The sequence below is a fragment of the Drosophila pseudoobscura genome, chromosome 3, assembly GCF_009870125.1.
Source record: "Drosophila pseudoobscura strain MV-25-SWS-2005 chromosome 3, UCI_Dpse_MV25, whole genome shotgun sequence".
NCBI lineage: Eukaryota > Metazoa > Arthropoda > Insecta > Diptera > Drosophilidae > Drosophila > Drosophila pseudoobscura.
Genome location: NC_046680.1, coordinates 11,697,007 through 11,721,006, shown reverse-complemented (window position 1 = coordinate 11,721,006; position 24,000 = coordinate 11,697,007). Strand labels below are relative to the sequence as shown.

At 43.2% G+C, this 24,000-nt stretch overlaps 6 protein-coding genes across 7 annotated transcripts; 3 read left to right on the top strand and 3 right to left on the bottom strand.

Moving 5' to 3' along the window:
* Positions 1-7,053: 7,053 nt before the first annotated feature.
* ND-B14 (NADH dehydrogenase (ubiquinone) B14 subunit) lies at positions 7,054-7,820 on the top strand. Its single transcript, XM_001360901.4, has 3 exons — positions 7,054-7,274; positions 7,343-7,458; positions 7,514-7,820. The coding sequence occupies exons 1-3, from the start codon at positions 7,055-7,057 to the stop codon at positions 7,640-7,642; spliced, it is 465 nt and encodes a 154-aa protein (XP_001360938.2). The 5' UTR covers position 7,054; the 3' UTR covers positions 7,643-7,820.
* Positions 7,705-10,655, bottom strand: LOC4804362 (zinc finger protein 2). Its single transcript, XM_001360899.4, has 6 exons — positions 9,939-10,655; positions 9,514-9,873; positions 9,260-9,454; positions 9,100-9,201; positions 8,358-9,027; positions 7,705-8,281 (listed from the first exon to the last, which is right to left on the bottom strand). The coding sequence occupies exons 1-6, from the start codon at positions 10,468-10,470 to the stop codon at positions 8,026-8,028; spliced, it is 2,115 nt and encodes a 704-aa protein (XP_001360936.3). The 5' UTR covers positions 10,471-10,655; the 3' UTR covers positions 7,705-8,025.
* Positions 10,656-11,096: 441 nt separating this feature from the next.
* cag lies at positions 11,097-12,111 on the top strand. Its single transcript, XM_001360900.4, has 2 exons — positions 11,097-11,320; positions 11,385-12,111. The coding sequence occupies exons 1-2, from the start codon at positions 11,208-11,210 to the stop codon at positions 11,956-11,958; spliced, it is 687 nt and encodes a 228-aa protein (XP_001360937.3). The 5' UTR covers positions 11,097-11,207; the 3' UTR covers positions 11,959-12,111.
* A 432-nt stretch (positions 12,112-12,543) lies between these two features.
* LOC4804361 (uncharacterized) lies at positions 12,544-19,577 on the bottom strand. Its single transcript, XM_001360898.4, has 13 exons — positions 19,012-19,577; positions 18,822-18,948; positions 18,317-18,754; positions 18,100-18,255; positions 17,918-18,031; positions 17,481-17,831; positions 15,261-16,094; positions 14,995-15,174; positions 14,837-14,932; positions 14,710-14,745; positions 14,319-14,585; positions 13,109-14,171; positions 12,544-13,039 (listed from the first exon to the last, which is right to left on the bottom strand). Exons 1-13 carry the CDS (start codon positions 19,381-19,383, stop codon positions 12,820-12,822), a joined length of 4,254 nt encoding a protein of 1,417 aa, XP_001360935.3. The 5' UTR covers positions 19,384-19,577; the 3' UTR covers positions 12,544-12,819.
* A 55-nt stretch (positions 19,578-19,632) lies between these two features.
* Positions 19,633-23,956, top strand: LOC4804359 (zinc finger MYND domain-containing protein 11). 2 transcript variants are annotated; one of them, XM_015184352.2, is made up of 4 exons: positions 19,633-19,810; positions 21,835-21,956; positions 22,024-23,060; positions 23,114-23,956. In XM_015184352.2, the coding sequence occupies exons 2-4, from the start codon at positions 21,845-21,847 to the stop codon at positions 23,813-23,815; spliced, it is 1,851 nt and encodes a 616-aa protein (XP_015039838.2). In that variant the 5' UTR covers positions 19,633-19,810; positions 21,835-21,844; the 3' UTR covers positions 23,816-23,956. The 2 variants fall into 2 exon arrangements, with proteins under 2 accessions (XP_015039838.2, XP_001360933.3); XM_001360896.4 differs by having other exon boundaries at positions 19,633-19,840.
* On the bottom strand, positions 19,838-21,424 carry LOC4804360 (zinc finger protein 551). Its single transcript, XM_001360897.3, has 2 exons — positions 20,928-21,424; positions 19,838-20,872 (listed from the first exon to the last, which is right to left on the bottom strand). The coding sequence occupies exons 1-2, from the start codon at positions 21,321-21,323 to the stop codon at positions 19,937-19,939; spliced, it is 1,332 nt and encodes a 443-aa protein (XP_001360934.2). The 5' UTR covers positions 21,324-21,424; the 3' UTR covers positions 19,838-19,936.
* Positions 23,957-24,000: the final 44 nt, after the last annotated feature.

Below are 24,000 nucleotides of genomic sequence, written 5' to 3'. Positions count from 1 at the left end.
GGAACAATGTCCTAGGTTCTATCTGGTTGGAAACATTCAATTTGTATGTCTTTCTTGCCACCACGTCTAGCTCACACACCTTGCTAATTTCATACTTGTAATAGTATTTGCACCTCTTTCCGATAGGAATGTGGAAAGAAAAATGGGATGCGTGTTTAATTTAAAAGAAAAAAGCAACACATATTTTTGCGAAAACATATTGGGTGGTTATACTAACACATGCAAATCGTTGCTATCCTGCTGGCTTTCGATGTGCGACATGTTCGTTCTATGAACTGGCAAAATACTGTATGGTTAGTGATATGACCATTGGGCGTTAATCACCTTACTATTGAGACAACTTCCGGTGGCATTGAACTCATCGGCATGGATCCAGATTCAAACTTGTTCCTGGAGATCATTTGCACAATTCATTCTTTTAAATGACATTGTTCCGAGCAACAGAAAAAGTTCAGCAAATGGTTTCACGGGTCAGCTAGAAATATATGTATATATTATTTATCATAAACATGTGCGTCGACTTTATCATCCTTTGATGGCTTTATTCTTGCGCGTCGAATATTATCTTGATCTGGAAATCTACGTTGAGCTCGAAGATTTCTTCTGCTCTTGCGTTTCAGAAGCACGAACTCTGACAATCGGTATATGTACTTATATGTACAAAACAGTCCGTCACTAGCGCAGTTGTCATCCCTAATTTCTACAGCCCAGACAGCAACGCCATCGGAAACCTACACATTCAAACGAATATATACATAAACGGGCAGAGAGAGCGAGAGCGCAGCGAAACAGATAGGAGCAGCAGATTTACCAAGCGGGTAGATTTACATGTGCCAGAGCGAGAGAGAAGAAAGATGGAGGCTCGGAATGAACGAAGCCTCAGCCGACTGAAGCAGCGCCGCGCTGCCATTTCAGCTTATTTTAAGCTAGATTTGGCTTATTTTAAAACAAAATAGCTTGAAAAATAATTGAAATGCTTATAGCTTGAAATCTATCTTATTTCAAATTTCATTTAGCTTATTTTGGCTTCAAAAAATGTACTACAAAACATATATTATATCCATTTTTATATATTATATAAAAATATTTATATATTATCCAATTTTGTGTATAGATGTAAGGTAATTATTCGTTGATAAGTTTCAGTCACACTATGGTATTGCACATGTTTGCACATTTGCATACAAAAAAATGCCAAAAGTGTTTTATAAATAAAATTTCCACAATTTCTTGTTAAATTTCGATGAATTTAAAGAGGGGCTACGCAATGTGCCAACTGAATCCACATAAGCGTACTGCTGCTTTTGTAACTCAACAATTGGGGCCAAGTCGTGGGAATTACGGCATATGCGTCCAATGCTAGCATGACACAAACTAATAAAATACCTCTTGTTAGAAAGTCCTAAAAAACAGAGGAGCAAAAGGCTGTACATTGCTGAGCACTCGGCCATGGCATAATGAAGTGGATAAAATCATGTCATTACTTTCATTAAAAATTAAAAAAAAGATATATATATATATGTATATACATTATTTTGATGTATTTTTATTGTTAGCTTATTTTTAAGCCTTTTTTTTATTTAGCTTATTCTAGCTTATTTTTTCTTCAATCTGACAGCACTGGTACCCAGTATGCCCGTAGCGCAACACCAACGGTCACATTACAAGCTGAATTTTGTATATAAAGCAACGACGCCAGAGCCACAATCGGCCCGCCAGAATTTTTAACCTCCGCAACCACATTTCTTGGAGCGTTATTGAACCTCCGCAACCACACTTCTTGGAGCGTTATTACACCTCCGCAACCACACTTCTTGGAGCGTAATCGAACCTCCGCAACCCCACTTCTTGGAGCTAATTGAACCTCCGCAACCACACTTCATGGAGCGTTTTTACACCTCCGCAACCTTACTTCTTGGAGCGTAATTGAACCTCCGCAACCACACTTCTTGGAGCGTTGCTAAACCTCCGCAACCACACTTCTTGGAGCGTAATTGAACCTCCGCAACCACACTTCTTGGAGCGTAATTGAACCTCCGCAACCACACTTCTTGGAGCGTAATTGAACCTCCGCAACGAATCTTCTTCTCGGGGGGCATAGCTTTTGATTCTATTAGTCGGTTTAAATTGTTTAAAACTAAATTATTTAAAAGCTAATTTAAACTTCAATTAAATAAACCCTCGGCGGGGATGATGCAGGCACGAGTGCTGTCGGCTACCCCGACGGAGGGCAGGCCGTGCTCCTTGCGCATGGCCAGGAGGTCCTTGTTTGAAAGTGTCTCCAGGTTCGAGAGCTCCGACATTTCCGCGCAAAAAAAAAAAACTTAAAACGGTAAACAAAAACAACAATATGGAGCTGATTAGACTGTTTCGGAAGACACCACTCTTCCTCATCAGCGATCTTTTCTTTTTCAATAATGAAAAAGATGGTAAATCGGACAGCCTACATTTCTGCAACCATAAATTATAAATTAAAGGGCGATGAGTGCCTTTCAGCATGTTGTAAATATTTTCTATTCACAAAAGCCATCTTTTATTATTCCCTTTATTTGTTTGGCATAAGGGCTATTCTTTTCAGAATGCAGCTGCCCTTCATGCATCCATTTTTTTTTTTTCGTATATTTCTAAACCCTTTTTGTCTGCTATTATACATTTATTGGTATTTAATTTATCATTGGACCACTTATAGTTCGTAGACACAAGCACTTTTATCAAGTGCTCTACGATTTATCGGCTATTCTTTTCAGAATGTAGCTGCCCTTCATGCATCCATTTTTTTTTTGTCGTTTATTTCTAAACTCTTTTTGTCTGCTATTATACATTTATTGGTATTTAATTTATAATTGGACCACTTATAGTTCGTAGACACAAACACTTTTATCAAGTGCTCTACGATTTATCGTCTATGAGAAGCGCATGGACTAGAAACCGTAAACCACTCCAAATCATGCTTAACGCATTTTTCAACAATATTTCTTGCAATATTTCTATCGCATGGAGTAGTTTTGAATTTAATCTTTCCCAAATAACTTACGAATTCATCCAAGCGATTGGTGAACGTTCTATTGGCACGGAAATATGTTTTGTTCAATACATCGAAACCATCGTTCATACTTTTTAAAAAATGGATGTAGCAATGGCTGCATCCTTGTCTTCAAAAGTATCACGATCAGCAAACATTTTAATGCCTGCGCTGACCGTATTCGAAAAAACATGAACAGCCAATTCGGTATTCATTCTATCATATCCTTGCGGATTGATGTGCTTTTCCGTAATCTTGGGTGCCAAGCGAAAAGAGTTTAATGAATCGACTTCATAAAACTTTTCGATCACTTTTCATGTCGCTTTTCCGACTGGTGTAGTTGTGTTCAAGAAGTTATTTCTAACACTCTTGAGTAAATGTACGTAATCGCACACGAACTGAGGCACTGTCGGATTGATCAATCTTTCACGGTCTATTTTTTCAAGACCCGCCGTGTTTACTGCTGCCTGATCGCAGACTATAGCGCGGACATTTAAGCCGGCTGCAGTGCAACACTTACCCGCCTGACCAATGGCTTGGGCGTATTTGTGAGTTACATTTTTGTTAACAAAATAGCTGTAATCACTTACCAGCCCTCTAACAAGGAATGTCAACATTCCAGTGGCTTGGGAGGAGTATTGTGCCTTATCGGAAATTCCGTCTCCCAGGTCTACGTAACCAATTGCTCGGTCAACATTGGCAAGATAGCATATTTCTGGTTGGATGAACATTTCATCAAAAATTAGTGAACAATTTCTGTGACTCATCCATTTTATGTACAAGTTTCTTCAACTTTTTAATATGTTCGCCTTGAAAGCCAGGCTCAAATACTTGGAGCGGCGGCGAAACACATTGTTTTTCTTCATGAGTCCTGTTCGTGCTCTTTGATTTAAGTTGAGAAATTTCTTTCCCCTAATCATTTATTTTTGTAAATAATTTGTACTATCTTCACCTTGGACAGTGAATGCGTGCAATTTTTCATGAAAATTTTTAATTTCCTCTTTTAGGGAAATATTTTCCTCATTTAGGGCTTTACATTTCTTTTCCAGAAATTCATAGCCGGATTCTTGAGAAGAATATGTATCTTCATTGTAATTGATATCATTATTATCTATTGATAGATCTATGTTATGCTTTTCAATATTATCTATTGATAGATCGGCAGTTTTGTTTTCAATATATTCTATTGAAACAATGTCTTTTTTTGCCAATTGCTGAGCGAGCTCTCAAACAATGGCTTATGTCCTAAATTAACAAAAATGTAAATAAAAGTAATTAATATCATTTTAATTTGTTTGAATGAAGTACAATAGCGGGTGGAACGTTGTGAGTTGCTGCTGCGGCCGCAACTGTACATTTATACCCGATAACTAGTCAGTAAACATTTGTGAAACACATTTGTGTAGGTTCGACAGACCGACAGACTATTAAAACTAACTAGAAACTAACTTATTTTACTAACTTACCCAAATTTTCGGTTGGAAGACTTCCTGTTCGAAGCCTCCCGTTCAAAATACAAGCGTGTGTTGTATTTTGATATGTTTAGGTTTTTAATCCATTTATCATGGATTTTACCCATCCTCGGAATAGCAAACGATTTTACGATTGAACATTATTACATATACATTATTTGGATGTGTTTTTATTGCTAGCTTATTTTTAAGCTTTTTGTTGTATTTAGCTTATTCTAGCTTATTTTTTCTTCAATCTAGCTTATGGTGACACTCAAAATCAGGCAGCACTGCATCAGTTCGGCTCAGGCCAGCGACAGTCAATAACTTCAGTTCCAGCACCGACCGGACCATCATCCAAACCAGCACGCAGCTATCCGCCACGTGCGACCACCCCGAAGAAGATCCGAGCACCTACCAAGCTCTATACCTTTTAATAACAATAAAACAACCATATTTCTTGGTGCCGCTTAATCCACGCCTTATTCTTGAACCTTGAGACTCTTTTCGGCTGTACCGTCGTCACAATAGATATTATATATAACATAATTAAAGAAGGAACATACATATGTATTTATAGCTAATTATTATTATTATTATGCGCTAACTAATACGAAAAAAAAATTATACTACGGTACAAAAATTTCGTCCTGTACAGCCTTGTGAACTAATTTGGCCTTCTCTCGGCATAAAGATAGAAGTTTTAGAACAAAAGCGAGGTCGTATTTGCCTCGCTTTCGTGCGGCCATGATTGCCGGGTAAATCAACAAATTAATATTTCTTCCCTCTGAAACAACAAGATCGGCAGCCTGCCTTCTTCGTGCTCTGCGACTTTTTTTTAAATATGTGAACTAAATTTTTTTTGGTCGACGCGGTCAGATGGAGCCGTCCACCTACCCGTAGTCACGCTGTCATCTTCATCAGCGACGATTTCTTTAGATCTATCACGCCTCAACATTTTGGAGTTTTATTGTTTTACTTTGAGAGCTGAGAGAATTTTAGAACCTTGCTCGACCCGGTCAGATGGTTTTTGCTTTCTTTTTTTTTTTAAGTGGCAGCTGAGTGTGTTTATTGTGCGTTTGGCTGCTTCGTCTAGGTCGAGCGTGGATTTAGTAGGCGCCGTGCGGGAAGTCGCTCTCGTACAGGCTGCTGGCCTGCTCCACCCAGTAGTGGTCCTCGACTGGACTGCAGTCCGTCCATTGGCCATTGTCATCTTCGGAAGCTGGTATTGGCTGTGGTATTATTGGATGCTGCTGTTGTTGCTGGCTACCTCTCCTCCTCCTCTTCCTACCATTGTCCGTCACTGCCACAGACGCGGCAATTTCGGGTGTAATGTTGTAAAGTTGAACGCAAATTGAAAGCATCTATCTGGCAATATCTTTCGCTATATAGCGAAACATATGTTTCAATTTAATTGTACATATGTGTGCGTCAACGGACAAGATCGTAAGAAGAGTACGAAAAAGCGAAGTAAGAGCAAAACAAAAGTGCTAAAAGCTGTGTGTGTGTACAGTCTCCAAGATGGATACTCCCAATCCGGATGGAGTCAACCCCAACTTATCCTATCCTTGCAAATCGCTCCTGTTCAGGACCACCAACAATTTATACAGAGAGATATGTATATATTTTCAATATATAGTGTGTTAAATATAGTATAGTATGTTAAAATATAAATATAAAATCGTGCAAGTTCCTTACAAATAGCTCACGGGCTCCAAGCGCTACGACGGACCGCAAATACGCAAGATCTACCAGCAGGCGCACTCATGCCTACGAGGCCTCACAATTTTAATGTTAAATAAAAGTAAGTGTTAAAATCTATCCAATCTTGTAGAAAATAGATTCGTTAATCGGATAAAATTATGTGGGCATGGCTAAATGTTCTATATAGTTAGTAATATTCGATGGAATATCAAAAACGAGGAATATGTATAAGAAAACTTGAATTCATCAGTATATTTACGGTATATTTTGAAAATTAGACGGTATGTTTTGGTATATTTCTGAGGGTCGGTCACACTGAAAATCACACTAATTACTTCTAGTGATGTAAATTTGAATGAAAACATCGGATTTATTCTTCGATGCATCGATGTATGACCGCGAAACCAAGATCTGAAGAAACGGCGACAGCCTTTGATGATTGTGATGGGAAAATTAGTGACATAGATTAAATAGTTTATTGCTTCACCCTTTTTGGTGGGTTCGAGTTTACAAGTGCAATTGTCTATTCTTAGTTGCTAATGTAATTTTCGTGTCGTCATATTCATTGACATGAAGTGACATGGACAATTGTATTTATGAATATTTGTGTATGAGATTGTACTGTCTATTCTGTAATATTAATAAGGTATATGTCTGTGACTGAACAATACCCTTCCCAAACACACAACGGGTTGCCTTCGAATGATGTTAACGGCATTCGCAGTTTCATATTTAAACAAATTTATACCATCTATAGTAAATTTGATTCATTTTAAGTCAAATATGTTTCCTTACTTTGGTATTGCTGTGTTGCTGCTTACAGAAGACAAATACGCAAAGGTATGATATTAAACTACCGATGTTTTGCAAAACATCGATGCATCGGAAAACATCAGTAAACATCGGCAGAAATTACATCACTAATTACTTCGGTAAAAATAATTTTGCGCAAAAAACCGAAACAGCCATGGCCGGACGTGAAGCCATTAAACGGGCCGTACAGCAGGTGCGTCCCATTCTGTCCGTCGACAGGGAGGAGGCACGCAAGCGTGCCCTGAACCTTTACAAGGCCTGGTACCGCCAGATTCCCTACATCGGTTAGTGCTCTTGGTTATGTCATCTTTCAGTGTCCCGACACTATATAAACAATTCTGTACCCTTCCAGTAATGGACTACGATATTCCTATGACTGTGGAGCAGTGCCGCTCCAAGTTGCGCGAGCAATTTGTCAAGGACCGTCATGTAACCGACATACGCGTGATTGACATGCTCGTCATCAAGGTGCGTCTACGCTGGGACAAGATCATTCAGTATCTAATCGACATCCTTTTTACAGGGGCAAATGGAGCTGAAGGAGACGGTGGAGATCTGGAAACAAAAAGGCCATATTATGCGCTACTGGAAGGAGTCGCAGGAGCCCAAGCCCACAGACTTCCTCTCAAAATTCGTCCAGGGCGTTAATTAGATTTTCAAATTAAAGTAGCTTAAATATATTCCGAGTCCGGAGTGAACAAGTAACAAAAGATCTGGGGGCGCTTCAGAAGCACTTTTATAACGGTTTATTGAGATTGGTAACTTCAGAAATATCATGGTTTCGTTTCTATGTACCTTCAGTGACATACACGTGAATGTAAATACCACCAGCAGGTTCGCTTCGGTTCGGTCTGAGTTCTCTGAGCAAAATAATTTATGAAAGCAACAAAGTAATGGAAATTTGTCGGTCGATTGTTGGTGTGGTGTAAATTGGGTACAGTCTTCTAGCTCTCGTTAGCTATTCTTTTTTTGTAATGTTTCATGATCTCTTAACTTCTATGCAGGTAAATGGATCGGATCGGATCGGTCCTCAGTTCAGGGAATCAAGTCGAGCAGTTCGTCCAGAGTGGTGGAATTCGAGAAGAGATCTGATGTGATATCGTCGTAGTCGACCCCTAGGCTTTTCAGCTCACTAAAGCAATCTTCGCTAAATCCTGGAATTTCAAGTGAGGTATTATTCTTGTTAAAGGCATCGTGCCGATTTGTATAGCCAGTCCTCTCGCGAAACATCTCGGCCAGCTGCTCATCGCTCAGCTCGATGCAGTGCACCTTTTTGGAATGTAGTCGGATTCTAAATAGTCAGAGAATCAATATTCAATTACTTTTATAGTGGCCAACTGTCCGCAATTTCGAGCTCCCATACGTACTTTTTGCGATCGGCAAACTCCTCGGGGCAGTGTCTGCATTTGTAAGGATAGGCGGTGTGCTCAAATTGATGCTGACGCATGCGAGCCCGCGATGAGGCCTCAAAGTTGCACTTATCGCAGCGCCAAACCTGTTTCTGGTGACTCCTGTTCTCATGCTCGCGCATCAAAGCAAAGTTTTGGAACTGACTCCCGCATATGAGGCAGCTAACTTGCTCGTCGTTTACATGGGCGCGCTCGTAATGCACTCGCAGCTCGGCCGCGTTAATGTAGTTTAGGGAGCACTTGTCGCACTGGTAATGGCGCTCGGAGTGCCTCTTACGGTGTACGGCCAGGAAGTCTGCACTCTTGAAAGTCTTGTGACAGATTTCGCATGCATGCAGTGTGTCCACTGAATGTAGCTGTTGCAAATGGATTTCGTACTTGCGCAGGCTACTGAACTTCAGCTCGCAGAAGGTGCACTGGACGGGGTCCTTCACCTGGCAGAATCGTTGGTGGGCCTGCAGGCTGGCCTTCTGGTTGAAAACTTTACCGCATGCCCCGCATGTGTGCGCTTCGGGTGGTTCTCGGGCCGCTTGAGTATGCATCCTTGTATAATGAGTTCTGGCTGATCTCTGATCTTTGAAGACCCGCGGACAAGCTGGGCAGTTCTGCTGCACATAGCAGTACATTTCTGCAAGTCGTAATGCAGACAACATACAGAATAGGATGGAGGCATCATAAGGAATTTTTGTCTTCTGCTTACCAAAATCCCCATCAATTTTATGATGATGAATAAGATGTTTTTGCATTTCCTGTCGGTTCTTCGTATCATAACTATTGCAAGGGCGACACTTGAAGCTTTGATCTAGAACGAAGTCGAGAATTATAGTTCTTCTCAGATATACAATTTACTGGATACGCACTTTTGGTCAATCCAATGATATCATCTTCGGCCATATCCATCTTGTGAATGCCAATATAATGACTCCTGATCTGTTTCGCCTCGGTGTTCGCATACTCGCAAATGTGGCAGTTCAGCATGGGTATGTCGGGGCTATCTTTCCTGATTGCTACACCACTCGTAGAGGAGCCTTGCAGGGATCCAACACTCTCACTCTCTACAAAACAAGAAGAAGTCCATGGTTAATACATTCCAAAACTCAATTACTCGGTTTACCATTTAGCAGTATGTTTTTGATGGACTCAATGGCCTGCTCTTTCTGCGCCGTGTTATTCGTGTTGCTGTCATCATCGTTCAGTGTCATGTACAGAGCGCGTTGTATAAGATCGCGCTCGACATCGGGGAAACTGGACATGTCACCGTTTTTGTTGTTGTTGAAATTAAATTTGTAATTATTATTATTCTCGCCACCTTGGCTGCCCACTGATTTGATTGTCTGAGGATTGCCTGGTGGCAATGGGGAGCCCGTCGTAATACTATTCTCAAAAAAGGTCTCATTGTTCTTGGCATCTGAGCCGTCATTCTCATCCTCCTCTTCCAAATCGTTGTTGTCATACTTGACATCAAACAGAATCACTAATAAAACAAAATTTACATTAAATATATACAATACAGGACAGGAGAGGGAGAAAGATTCGTACCATCATCCTCTTTTGGGGTCCTTTTGGCCATAACATCCGCATCCAGACGCGGAATCTTTGCACCTCTCATATACAGCACATTCTCTTCAATTGGTCCTGGCACACCATCGTAGCTCTCCACAAACTTGTCGAACTCCTCACTGAACTGATTCCACTGAAGCGTTTCGGAGCTAGCCTTCCGCTTAAGCTCTCCGGGGGGACTGGGCAGTTTTACCGTTTTAGCTTCGGCATACAGCTTGAGATTGGATTCAAGAGCCATTTCCACAAAGTGCGTGGCCACCTCGAGGGCGCGGCAACACCGCACACAGATCTGCATTGGCCAGTGGTAGCCGCCGGGGCTGATCGCCCTCATTTCGAGGTTGGTACACTGACTCAGACTCTGGCCATAGGTGCGCGACCTTTGCAGATTTGGCATTTTGGCGTCCAACTTCACGGTTTTTCGATTCACAGATAGACACGCTCGACACTTTGCCAAGTTCCGTTTGTTAATCGGCGACAGCGCGGAATCCGCAAACGCGGTTGCGGCTTCCATTGTCGCTCCTATTTCGTATTGATTCTCTAGCTGCTGTTTGTTGTTTTTAATGTTTGTTACAGGCTTGTTTGTTTGTTTTAAGAAGGAAATAAAATTGACTGCCGACAATGTGTTTTGTACCGCTCTTTTGCAGTTCTTTTCGCAAACATCGATGTACTACCACCTCTATTGAGCATAATGGTCCTATCGATATCAAGCTTGCGAGTGGTGCGCGCCAAAGAGAAATTGTTTGAAAGTGAATGGGTGACAAGGATCTGAGTACTAATGAATGATGAAATTGAGTAAATATGCCGTTAACTTAACTTCGACGTCAAAATATGCTGTAAATGGTCAGCCTGGCTAAAGGAAAAAACAGACTTCTAAGCAGAAAAATTTGATGGGCACACACTGGCCATATAGTTTCAAATAACATCGATAACGCCTAATTTTTAATTGTGCCATACAACACAAGGAAAAACTTCCCATCTCTAAGAAAGTATAATGGTATTTACAAAATTTCTTATCAGCGCCGTACCAAACTAATTGACTTCATTGATGTACAACTTATCAAGTACTCCAACATCTTCAATTCTCTGACTTGGCAATTTCCACCTTTACTCAGGCTTAAAACCTAAAGAAAATAAAAATTATGTGGTCTTAAACGGGAGGGAGGGGAGGCCTAATATATTTTGATATTTATCAGCGACTTGACTGAGTTTTGTTTAGGCGCTGCAGACTTTGCAGCAACGCAACTAAAAATGCCGCCTGGCAGAAGCAGGACTCCCCGTAGATTGCTTTCTTTGAACGAAAAAAGTGAAGTTATCCAGGTGCAGGAGAAGGAGAAACTGTCCGTTCGGGATCTTGCCAGAAGGTAAGAGTCTTTTAAGACTGTTACATGCATAAACAACATGTCTAAAAAAATTGACTTTTTCCAGATTTAATATAGGCAAAACACAAGCAGCTGGAATTTTGAAGAACAAAGGGCAAATCGATACTAAATTGAAATCAGGAGTCAATGGCCATCAGAAGAAGAACTGTCTGAGCCTACAGGGCTCCCACATTGATGATTTGTGCTTCAGCTGGTTCACCAGGGCCAGAAGCGAGAACATTCGCTTGTCTGGACAGGAGGTAAGGACAAAGGCGCGAGAAATAGCCCAACATCTGGGATACACTGGCTTCTCGGCCTCAGACGGTTGGCTGCAGAAGTGGCGCAAACGACACAACATAACCTTCCACCCAAAACGCGAAACACTGGACGTGCAGCAGTTTGAGGCCATCCTGGTGAAATCCGAGCCCATAATGGATGATGAGGAGGATACTGTGATTTCCCCATTCGATGCACCTGAATTTATTCACAATCCGATAACAACCTTTGACGAGGCAATGACGCAGATAGCTCGCTTGAAGGAGTTTGCCAAAGACGATTATGTATCATATCAACAGCTAAGCAGCTTGGAGAACCAGTGGACTTGGAAGAGGAACAACTTGAAAACGGAACACATCCCTTAACCAAAATGAACTGATTATTCTGATACCATTAGTATTCATGCATCTACGATTACCTTTGTTAGCGTACTATTTTGCTTACTTTATTAATTAAACCGAACTGACTCAAAGTGATTATGTTACATTTGTAAATACACGTAAACTTGTTTTAAACAATCCGTTTGTATCCACAACATAGGATCTTCATAAAAGGGGATATTTGAATCGTATCAGAAATGCGATAATGGAAAAATAAAGAAGGATAGAAGGCACTTCTACATCGAGCGTACGGAGAGATTATGCTAACAGGTTGTTTTATTGCTTTCAAATATCCAATTTACAAACAAAAATGTGTCGAATCGGCGTTCGCTACTCTATCCCTATTTGGAGTCTATAGCTTATATAAAAATAAATGTGTTATATTCTTAGACTATTGTATAGCTCTTTGGCCAAGCAGAGCGCGTTGGTCGTGATTGGGTTCCATTGGAGACCATTCCTTGGGTAGGGGAGTTGCCATTGCAGTCCCACTCGAGTGCATCGGCTGCCAGTTAAGTGTGGAACGACTGTAATTCGAGGCCACCATTCCCAGATCCGCTTAAAGGAAATCCATTACTAGATTATTATACATATATTCAAACCAAATCGCTACAATTGTTCAATGTAAAAATATTTGCATGTAATATATGTACATACTATATGTGTCGGTAATAGGTCGATTTTGATAATGATATCATACTTAATTCTAGCCTTACGGGGAAAACTTCAAGACATTAAATGTGTGTGTTAAAAACTGCATATGGAAACAGTACTTATAAACTATATAAACTTTGTACAGGGTGTCATTACTTCTCAGGACTACTAATGAGCATGATTCAGAATTCAGAATTATTTTGAAATATTCGCCACTGCAGCGGATGAATCATCACCCATCTGCCTTTCCTTTTCTTTTTCGGCCTCCAGCTCCTTGCGGCGCACCAATTGCCCATTGCGTGTGAATACCTTCATGTCGTGCGGATTGGTATAGCCCACATTGTGGCGAAAGACTTCGGCCAGCTCTGTCTCCGTAAGTTGCACATGATGGACGGACAGGGCATGGACACGAAGGCTAAGTAAAGGAGAGGAAATATTTAGCATGATATGAGACGTACTAGTCACTTATTTCTAGGGTACTTACGCTCCGCGACGTAAATATGTGCGGTCACATTTGGGACACTTGTAGGCTGTCATGCCTCTGTGCACGGTCATGTGGTGCCTCAGGTGCAGGCTGGTCTTCACCTCTTTCTGGCATATGGCGCACACGTGGCGCAACTTCAGATGGGATGCATTCTGATGCCGCACCAAATGATGCTTGAAGGCGAACATCTTGCGACAGCCATCCAGAGAACATCGGAACGACTTCTCGGTGGCATGTTTGGCCAGCATGTGCCTGTCCAGTTCTGTTTTGTGTACAAACTCCTTTGAACACAACTTGCACGTAAACTTTCGGGTCAAATGCCGCTTCATGTGGAATTTGAGCAGCGCCATTGTACGATACGTTGTACCGCAGGTGCCACATATGTGCTTATAGCCCAAGCGTGACGATTCGCCAATGGGATGCATATCCATCTCATGCTTTACCAACTTTCCCAGCTCATCAAAGCTTTTTTTGCACTGCTTGCACGCGTAGGTGGGGGTGCGAGGGATTCGCGGACGTAGGCCCTTAATGGGCGATGGCTCCATTGCAACAGTCAACAGTTTGTCGCTGCCGTTGATTAGGAGGCTCGGTGCAAAGGCATTGGTGTTTGTGCTGGTGCTAATGCTGGTGCTAATGCTCGTGCTCGGATTGGTGGTGCAGGGGAACTGATCTGTGGTGCTGACGATTTCTTTGTTGCTCGAACTGGGCGTGGTGGGCGTAGGCGTAAGCCTGGATTTTTCTGCATCCCCCATAAAGTCAAAGTCAAAATCAAATGGCGTTGGTGTGGATGACGATGACTCTATTGTGGCGGTATGTGGTGATGCTTTTACTTCTGCTGATGCTGTCTCGCCTTTGACTGGAACATAATCTATATCGTTCATGGCTCGTGGCTCTGACGATTCGTCGGGGGGACTCGGAATTCTTTCTGATGGTGGATCTGCTTTTATGGTTGATATTATGGATGATGTTTCGGATGCGGATGCGGACGCGGTTGAAGTAGTCGTTGGCTCTTCTTTAACTCCGGCTGCTGTTGTCGTTGCGCCTTCAGGTTTGACTGCTACCTCTGGTGAGTACAACAACAATCAAAGATCATGTTCGCCATCGAACAACAGCATATTTAGTTTATCAATCGGATTGTGCGTCGACATGTGTTGGGCATAGTTGGAATTGGAATTTGAGTTCATTCGTGCAAGGCTATTGTCGCTCTTACCGCATTCCCCATCGCCATAGCCAACAGCCTCCGTTTCCGACGTGGCCGGCCGATCGGTCTCGAGCTGCTGCTCGTCAGCCGTGTTCGCCGGCAATGAGGTGGTTGCAGTGCACATGGTACTTGTGGCTGTGGCTGCCGAGTTCGTGGTTGTTTGGTTGGATTGCATCTCAATTATCGTGTCCACCAAATGGCTACGCTGTAGATGGCGGGTCAGTGTGCTCTTGGCCGCAAATGAGCGAATGCATCGCGGACACTCAAAGGGTAGTTCTGGGAATAGACAAGGAATATATAGCTATATGGGGACTCCTACTGGTAAGGACATCTAATGCACTGAGATGATCAGATAGATCTCCCTTCAAAATAAATAAATCAATTTCTTAACGCTACTCACTGCGTATAATAAACACCTCGTTGGCATGCACGGATACTGTAACGAATAGTGTGCAAAATATAGTTTTAAAATGGCTTCATATGAAAGGGAAAAGGCACTCTTTGCCTTTTTCTATGGCTACACTTACCACCATCATTGATGCCGTGATGCGCATTCAGATGCTTTCGCATTTCCGTATCCAATTCGCACTCAAACGGACACTTGGCACACATCAGCATGGGCTCTGCAATTACATTGAGAAATTGTAGATTTGATAAAGTATGAAGAGCCTTATTCTTGGCTTACTCCTATCCAGATCCAGTTGCAGTGTCTCGATATTGGTGCGCGCCACCAATACCTTGTCGCCCTTCGCCTGAACCATGTCCCGGGTGGGCATGCGCCTGTGTACGGTTTTGTAGTGCCTGATAAGGAGACGCTTCATGTTGTAGAGATTTGTGCAGAGCTCACAGCGGTAGGGGGCTAGACCTAAAAAGGAAATATACGGATATAAGAGGCATATTCATACATACGTATGTATAGAGATGGCTATATAAGAGGATCTCCAGACTCACCTCGATGCACAAACATGTGATTCTCGAACTTGTATTGGCTCGTAAACTTTTTGTTGCAAAATATGCAGTAGGGTTTTTGCAGATGCTTGGACTGCTCGTCGTCAAAGTCATCCACATCGTCGTCGTCGCTTGTTAGCAGCAGATTTTGATCGGTGGCTGCGTCATTGTTGTCATTTTCATCCTCATTTTCAGCGTCTTCGTCGTCGTCTTCGTCCTCCTCCTCTTCGCCAACGGCCTCTTCCTCATCCTCAAAGTCCTCAAACAGGTTCTCAGCATCGAAGTCCAAGCTGATATTGTTATTATCAATCACAATATCGTCACCATCCACCACTGGCATATCATCGGCGGGTATGGTGCATATGGCGGCCACATCTGTGTTGTCTATAAAATCCTGCATATCCCCGAACATTGAAATGTTCGCCGACGTTGTCGTTGGCAATGCCGGTATGGGCTGAGTCGCTGCCAGACTGCTCGTTGAGATTTCTGGAAAGATTTCATATGTGTTGCCGATGTGCAAGCCGTCCCCATTGGCCATTGCTTCGGCGGATATTGTACCCGGATCTCCCGCTCCCTGTCCCTGACCCTCTAGTTCTTCCCCAGACACAGTCACAGTGCCAGTCCCTGCCGCTGGCGCCGTAAAGAACAGCGGTGTGGAATCTACCACCACATTGATATCACCCGACTGCGTTAACGTGGCTGTTTGGGATGGTATCGCTGCAAGTTGCTGTTGCTGCTGATCCTGCTGCTCTTGATGCTGTTGCTCCGGCTGCTGTTGCTGCTGCTGATGCAATGGCTGATTTTCAACTGTCGCCGCCGCCAGCACTGCAGACGGATCTGTAAGATATTCAATTAAATAGGGTCCGACAAAGAATAAAGAAATATGTGTATAAAATAACCAGGGAATTCAACTAAAACTGATACCATAACTTGTTAGATTTAAAAAAATTTAAAAAAAATAGCACATATAAAATAACTTTGTTAGTGTTGCCACGACTAAAAAGAACACAAGTTTACAATCGATCAATGCTTAAAGAAACGACAAGAAAAAAGGCAAAATGAAAGAGATCTATGTATCTTTTCTCGTCCTTACCGAAATTTATACCACGGTCCCTCTCGACTTGCATCAGTTTATTATTTGGCTCTTATCAGTGAGTGAAAAAGTAGTTTTTGCTCAATTGAATCAATCACATCACCCCCTGCCCTACCCGTATATGAATGCCAAAACACTGAATGCAATTATGATTTGAGATCCAATTTACTAATAGATTATGCCTGGGGGTCACTATTTATGTAGTATATATATATGCGATACATGTACAAATTTCATTCTATATTTTGTATATTATTTACATTCAATTTTCCTTCTTCTCCTTCCTTTTTCCTTTGGACAGACTCTTCTTTGCTGTCGGTATCTGTGGTGCCCATAAAATAACCGCCAAATGAATTAACCAAACAAATTAACCACAAATCAAACACGGAACTTAAGGGAATATCAGGACTGAGAGTGCTTCAGGAACCGAAGATTCTCGCACTTTGTCGAGAAATCGTTATTCAATTTCGAACACACACGGAAAAAAACTACCTCTTCTTTAATTTAAAAGACGTAAACAAATAAAAATCCTAATATGCCTCGTCATTTACACGACATGTGTTTTGTTTTTATAATCGCGGGAATGGGTCTCGGTCCTAATCTCGATTCGACCATCCTCGTGCCTGGTCATGAACATGATATGTATTTTGGTTTTGGATTCTCAGGAAACAATGATAATGGAACTGGCCAATCGTTCGGAGCTATATGCTCAGATATTATTTCAGTTTAAGTTGTTTTTAACTTGTTGTTTTGGTAAATTAATTTTCATAGGAACGGAAAGACGGACATGAATCAATCAAGCCGTCTGTTGCCGATCAAGAATATATACACTTTATAGGATATGGCTCCCTTCTTATCAATGGTGTATTAAGGAAAATGAATCGAATTGAAAGAGGAAGCATAAGACACCCGAAAACTTATAAATTTCTTAATTGTGATTGGGATCCCAGACAAAGGATAAGAATAAACAAAATAATAACTGGGCCAAACTGAAACGGAAAAGTATTATCGAAACTCATCCATTCGCGATTCATTTCATAACGCACCGCAATACCTCAAAAGTCGAATTATAACCGATAGAAGTCGAAGTAAAATTCCCTGGTCATGGTCGTAACCATCTCAAGACTCACATTGAATGCCCAGTGGAATTTCGGTGTGTTGTGGCTGACTGCCCTGCTCCTTGGAGCCCTGGCCACTAGTTCGAGCCGAGCTGATGCCGCCACCGGAGGCGGTCGCCCCACTTTGCCAAGTGGGGCGCAGATCTATATCCGAGGGTTGTGTCTTATGTTTTTCAGTTATGTGCACCCTCAGCTGGCTGGATGTCCTCGCTTCGAAAAGGCACGTGTCGCAGGAATAGGTCTCATCGCCGGCCACCTTTCCATTCTGTTCGTCCTTGAGATGCTTTGTCTTGTAGTGCTGGCAGAGATCGCTAGAGCGCAGCGAGTAGAAGGGGCACTGATCGCAGTAGAACTTGGGCAAATCTGCATAAGACAAAGGCACAGTGGGTTAGTCGAGTCTGATCCAGTGGGGGATGTCGAGCGAGGAAGGGTATGGGCGGTATACTAACGGCTGTGGCTTATCTGGTGAGATTTCAGACGCCCCATGGTGACGAAAGCTTTGGGACAGACTTTGCATTTGTACTTGAGGGGAGCGGGTCCAATGGGTATTGGTTTTGGCTTGACTGGAAGAGCGAAAAAAACAGAAACGGTGAGGGGGATGCTCATTGGTGATTGGAAGGCTTTTGATTACCTTTTATCTGCGGCACCATATCCTCCACAATCAGCTCACTGACATCGATGTCCATGGACTCGTTTTCGTTGCCGCCTCCAAGGAGATTTTGCAGGCTTACATTTCCAGTGGCGTTGTGATGTGGCCTGCTATCATCTATGTATTCAATGACCACGCCTGCAAGACAAGAGAGAATGAGTCCACTGGCCATACGAATTGAGGGAACCATTTCACGCACCGCCTCCGTTGATCTGCAAGGTACCATCGGGCATCACGACATACTCGGTGCCAATGCTCATATTGTTTCCCTCTATTTGTGACATGTTGGAGGTCAAAGTGTCGACACCGACAACGGGCTCCGACATGCTGGCCGCCAATTGCTGTTCTATGTCACGCAGTTGCTCTTCATCGATGGACGGTTGGATGTAATCCCCGGGCGCGAGAACCGTGGGAATCAACAGCTCCATGTCCTCCAGGGTGCACACTTTAACCTCCTCTTTGGCAGCCGTAGCGGATGCGGATGAAGTGGATGGAGCGGCATTGGTGAATGATTTTGGTTTTACTTGTTCGTCCGCGTGGTTGGCCGACATGCCATGGGTCGCACTGTAGTGCTCCTGCAGGAGACGCTGCTTCAGGGTTACGAAGCTACAGACTTTGCAGCTGTAGGAGCTCCCATCTGAAGTGATGAGAACAATTGGGTTAATTTATATGAAATATTCATGTTTTGAAGATTACTCCCGTACCGACGTGCTGACGTATGTGCTGCTTTAGCTCCATCCGATTGTAGACGACAAAGCCGCAGAGTTTGCACTCGTGCCGAAATGTCTTATGTGGCTTCGCCTTGTCCTCACCCGCCTGCCGCAGCGACACCTAAAAGCAGTAAATAAACACATAAAACACGCGTCACCAAAACCAAACACACCACCAACACACCTCTGGCTGTTTGATGGAGCCATTGAAACGCTGGGCCAGCGTAGGACGCGGCTTGCCCGGACACAGTTTGCGGCAGAGTATTTCGTGTGCGCGCAGTGCATTTTGCAAGAAATAGTAGGCTATTTGCAAGCTCTTGCTGCATTCAACGCATATGTATTGCGGAAGCTCCGGCAAATTTTCCGTGCGTATGCAGAACAACAAACAACGAATTAGGGGTATTTTATCGGATTCACTTGGATCCAGATTGCGCGCCACCGCCAGCGTGTCCAGCTTGAGGAACTCCGCATCGGATTTCAGACAGCAGCGACATGTAAACTTGTAGTTTATTTGGGATGATCCTGAGCCCGTTTTCAACCTATTGTTAGATGCCATATTTCACACACGGCTTCGCGCGGACATTTAAATACGCGAATGTGGATTGGGTCTTAGCACATTGCCTGCGAATTGGCAAGAAAGAAGTATTTTAGTTTTCCGACAGATATTTGATTGTTTTTCTCCGATTTTGCATCAAAGCCTCATTTTAGACGCAGATAAAAACCATTCACAGCGTCACGTCATCGGTTTGTACAGGGCTGCAATCAGCATTCTTTTGCATGTGAATGGCAAATCAGTATCGATAACTGCTATCGAGTTTGCATTCGAAAATTTGAGGTGTCATTCCGTCTTCATTTTCGTCTTGTTTCGTGGGCTATTTTTGGCATGAAAATAGCATTTAATACAGGATAAAAAGTCGGACAGCATAGTGGAAAACCTTAAGTTTCAGCTGCATCGAATTATTCTGTCTTTACAGTTGTTAAAGGTACGCAATAAGTTGATGCCGTTAATACCGGTGAGTACAACAAAAACTTTATTAGTCGCGCCCCCCTAGAATGCAGATTTTCAAATATGCTTGTGCCTATCAAGTGAAAGTTTACTTTCAATTAGTTTAATGAGCCAAAAATGAGTCAATCTCTGAGCCAGCCGGGTCATCAGCATCTGTCTCCGACAGTCCCTTCTGCTGCACACTTACATGAACTCGTTCGTGCAATCTCAATACCTCAACGGTTTGAAATCTCCTCCAGCACACGCGGCAAGCGTAGTTTCGAGAATTTTCGCGTTTGTGAACTCTCTTTATATGATTTTTGAGGGTACAGTTCTCTCGAAAGTGCTTCTGACAGTGGGGACAGGCCAGTTGTGGCTGTGAATGGGTTCGCCGATGAACTGCGAGGGCAGAGGTGCTCTTGTACGATTGGCCGCACATTTCACATGTGTAGTTCCGCTGGCCGGAGTGCACGTTCAGGTGCTGTTGGTAATCCCATTTTGAGCCAGCATTATACGAGCACAGCTTGCACTGCCACTCCACAGGCTTAAAGTGGTAGCGGGCCCGATGCTCCAGCAGTTTGGAGGCGCATGGGAACCCTTTTTTGCACACACTACAGACGTTGGGATTCTGGCCGCAGTGTACTCTGTACTTGTGGACCTCCAGTTGGTATTCGTTGAGGAAGCTCCGCTTGCATTCGTCGCAAACATTTACTTCTATGTGGGTTGTGGGCATAAACTGAATTAGTCTGTCGTAGTAGGCGGGATAGCGGCAGTGCCAGCTCTTGGAACGAACGTTACTGGCATACTGGCGCTCGAACCAGGCCTTAAGAGATCGGGAGCTCGTGCAAACTACCTGCGGCAACAGCGAGAAACAGAAGCGCTTAGCCATAGCATCCGAAACCCGTTGAGCACTCTCCATGCGCTCCTTTCTGAACAGCCCCTTGTGGGATTGCCAAAGATGTGTGTGCTGTTCCAGAAGATCTATGAAATGGAGCATTATCTCCGGACTCGTACGAAGCAAGTTGTAGAAGGGCTTCTGCGGCGTGTTCAGGACGTAATTCTGCAAGAATTGAAATATATTTTTTAATCAAAAGTTAGCTGGCCTGTCTACTTACATCTTTGCTGTTTTCGATTTCCTCTTCTGCCTCTGATTCGCGGCTCAGATCATTGTCGTCCGAGCTATCGTCATCCAGAAACTCAACGTTCGTAAAGACCTCTCTCTGCTCCTCTTCGTTGCCTACACCCTGAGATTCCGATGTGCTATTATCTTCAGCATCTGCCAACTCTAGTTCTATTTCATCATGTATTTCACTCTCATCGCAGTCCAGCTTGCTGGCATCCTTGTGCCGGCGTCTTAAATGATTCATAAACACATCCCACCCGGCCCCGATGAATGCGTCGGCACTGCAAAGGCAGCACTTTATCACAATTGTGGATGTGGCGTCCTGCTTCAAATACACCCGAGCGCTCTCCACATAGCTGCTCGTGTTTGTGTAAAGCGGAGAATTCATTGTTTTGGCATTTTAACATGGGAATTTTTCGTAAACAAAGAAATTGCCAAAACAATAGAGGTGGACGAACATCGATGTTACCATCGATGCATCGATATTTTTGTCCCTTCTTGTATTGGAAGGTATTATTTTTAAATTAACAACTTAATTTGTAGACGAATACAAACGGTATGATGCCTTTTAAAGCTATTTGTGCGTCCCGGCTGGTCAAAATATTCCTGATCCTCGTACGCACTTTAAGCCGAAAGTTGTAGACCAGTTAATGTTTCTAAACAGAAATCCAGACTTGTTTTAAAATATAATCTAGAACAATTATTAATTTTTTCATGTTTCATGCTTTTTATGGCGTTAATGCAGCTTAATGTGTATATTGTTTTGTAACTGCTACCGCTAACCATACGGTAACTACAAAACCAATATGTTTCTTCCAATTTGCTTATCGATAGTATCGATAGTGTTGCACCCGAAATTGAGCCACCAAAAACAAAACATATTTATTTACTCGATTTAGATTGCGAAAGATGACACTCCTACCTCCCGTATGCATACGCATATGGATGCAGCATTTAATGAATGGAGCATCGGTGCCCAAACAGACATTAGAGCGCTCTTTGCTTGGATCGTTGAATTCGGGTAAGTGGCAGCAGGCAAACTATTCGACTCTGCATTCATACCGTTAATTAAATTAATCTTCACCCAGACGAGGCAAGCGAGGCAGTGGAGGATGCTATAGACATGGGTATTCTTGTAGCGCAAGGAAAAAGCATGTTGTCCTTTTGCCATAAACGGAAATCAATACCCACCTCTCCAGCGGACAGATATTGCTACGAGTGCAATCTTCCTGGGTCACTAAAGAGCTGCAAATCGTGTTCACGCTCTTTCCACGAGTGCTGTCAACGCAAACACCCAGAAAAACCAACATACGATGTGCCATCGGACAAGGGCCAGCCGCATAGATTTCCAATTTATGAATCGGACTATGATGTAGAGACTAAAAGTCAAGAGGAGCCGGCTCGGGCACCGCTGTCGACGGAGCACCAGCTGGACCACAACAGCAACATCAACCTTAACTCCGTTTTGGAGACATTTGTCAAGCGCGAGAGTCCAGATTGGTACGATGATGTGTCCTTTGTCAGCGAGCAGCCGGCTGCTCGTCAGCGAAGTAAGTCCACGGTTAAGACTGAACAGCCACCGTTTCTAGAGCCTGATACGTCAAGCAATCGGGAGAACTGCACTGCCTGTCGACTGATGGCGCTGGCAAGGATCCACCACCCCCCGCAATTAAACAAGAAAGAGCTCAGTTGCTTGCTTCAGTACTCATGGTCCAAGCATCAGAGTTGGCTGCGCACAGATGTAGACATAGATATGAAAAGTTTGAGCAGTCGCGATAGAGCGCTGGTGAAGCGCGTGCTGTTTAAGTCGAATACGCTCGGCCAAGCGGATATACAAAAAAACATAGAGAGCAAAAAGTATACTTACCTGACAGAGTTCCTTGTTGATTTGCTCGACTTGCAGCATAACATAGGCGTCTTCTTTGGCCATACGGAGCAGCCATACAATGCCACACAGTGGCTGATGCGCGATGTCACGCACGACATTCGGGAAATACGTCGTTGTCCGGACTGCTTTCGCAACTCAAATGAAATGGAGTGCAGCATGTGGTTCGCCAAGCCCTGTCTGCAGCGGCATGAGCTGGTATTTGCCAAGCACGGTGGTTACCCGCCCTGGCCAGCCAAGGTAAGTAGTATCCAAGTATTAATTGGTAAGGTAATACAGCCTTTTCTTTTTAGGTGATTAGCGTGTCATCGAAAAAGCCGATAAAATATGATGTGCGCTTCTTCGGCAAACACCATTTGCGGGCCTCCGTCTTAGAAAAGGATATTATAACTATAGAGACCGATGGATTATTCAAGCATAAAGGGAAGATCTCGAAAGCCCTAGCCGCCGCCATGAGGGAACTCGAATGCCACAAGATGCTGTTAAACTACTCACCTGACCTCTTTGGCTTTCACGTAGATCCCGCCGTAACCAAACAACTCATCGATAATGCACTGTCCCACTGCCCGGAGCCTACAAACACTGCTACACCTGCCAAGCGTGGGCGTCCCGTCACTCAAGGGATTAATAGTAAGAAGCGCAGAACTACAATTACCCCTGCTCCAGTTCCCACACGACAGGTGCCACTACGTCGATGCTCGCTTGCAGCGCGGATTGCAGGGGGAAAAGAGAACGAATCTATGACAATGGCGGAAAATAATGATCTTAAACAGCTGAGGTCTGATTTAAGTGATTGCTACGAGAACCTCTTGAAAAAGACTGAAGAACTGGACGCGCTGAAAAAGGAGTTGGACGACGCAAAGCGTAAGCGCTGGTGTCAGCACTGCCTCCAAGAAGCTGTGTTTGATTGCTGCTTCACCGCCTCTTACTGCAGCGTAGAGTGCCTGGGTCAGCACAAAAAACGTCACCGTCGTGTGTGCAAAGCCAAGCGTTAGAATACTTGTATTTGTACAATATACGTGTGAATAAATTATACACATAACTATAATTTGTTGCCTTTGCAAAGGCATGTTTTGAGAGGCTGAAAGCACTCAATCTTCCATTTAGACAAATAAATTCAACAGTATTGGATTAAATTTTGGTTTATTCTTTTGTGTCTACTGTGGAAATAGTTGTATTT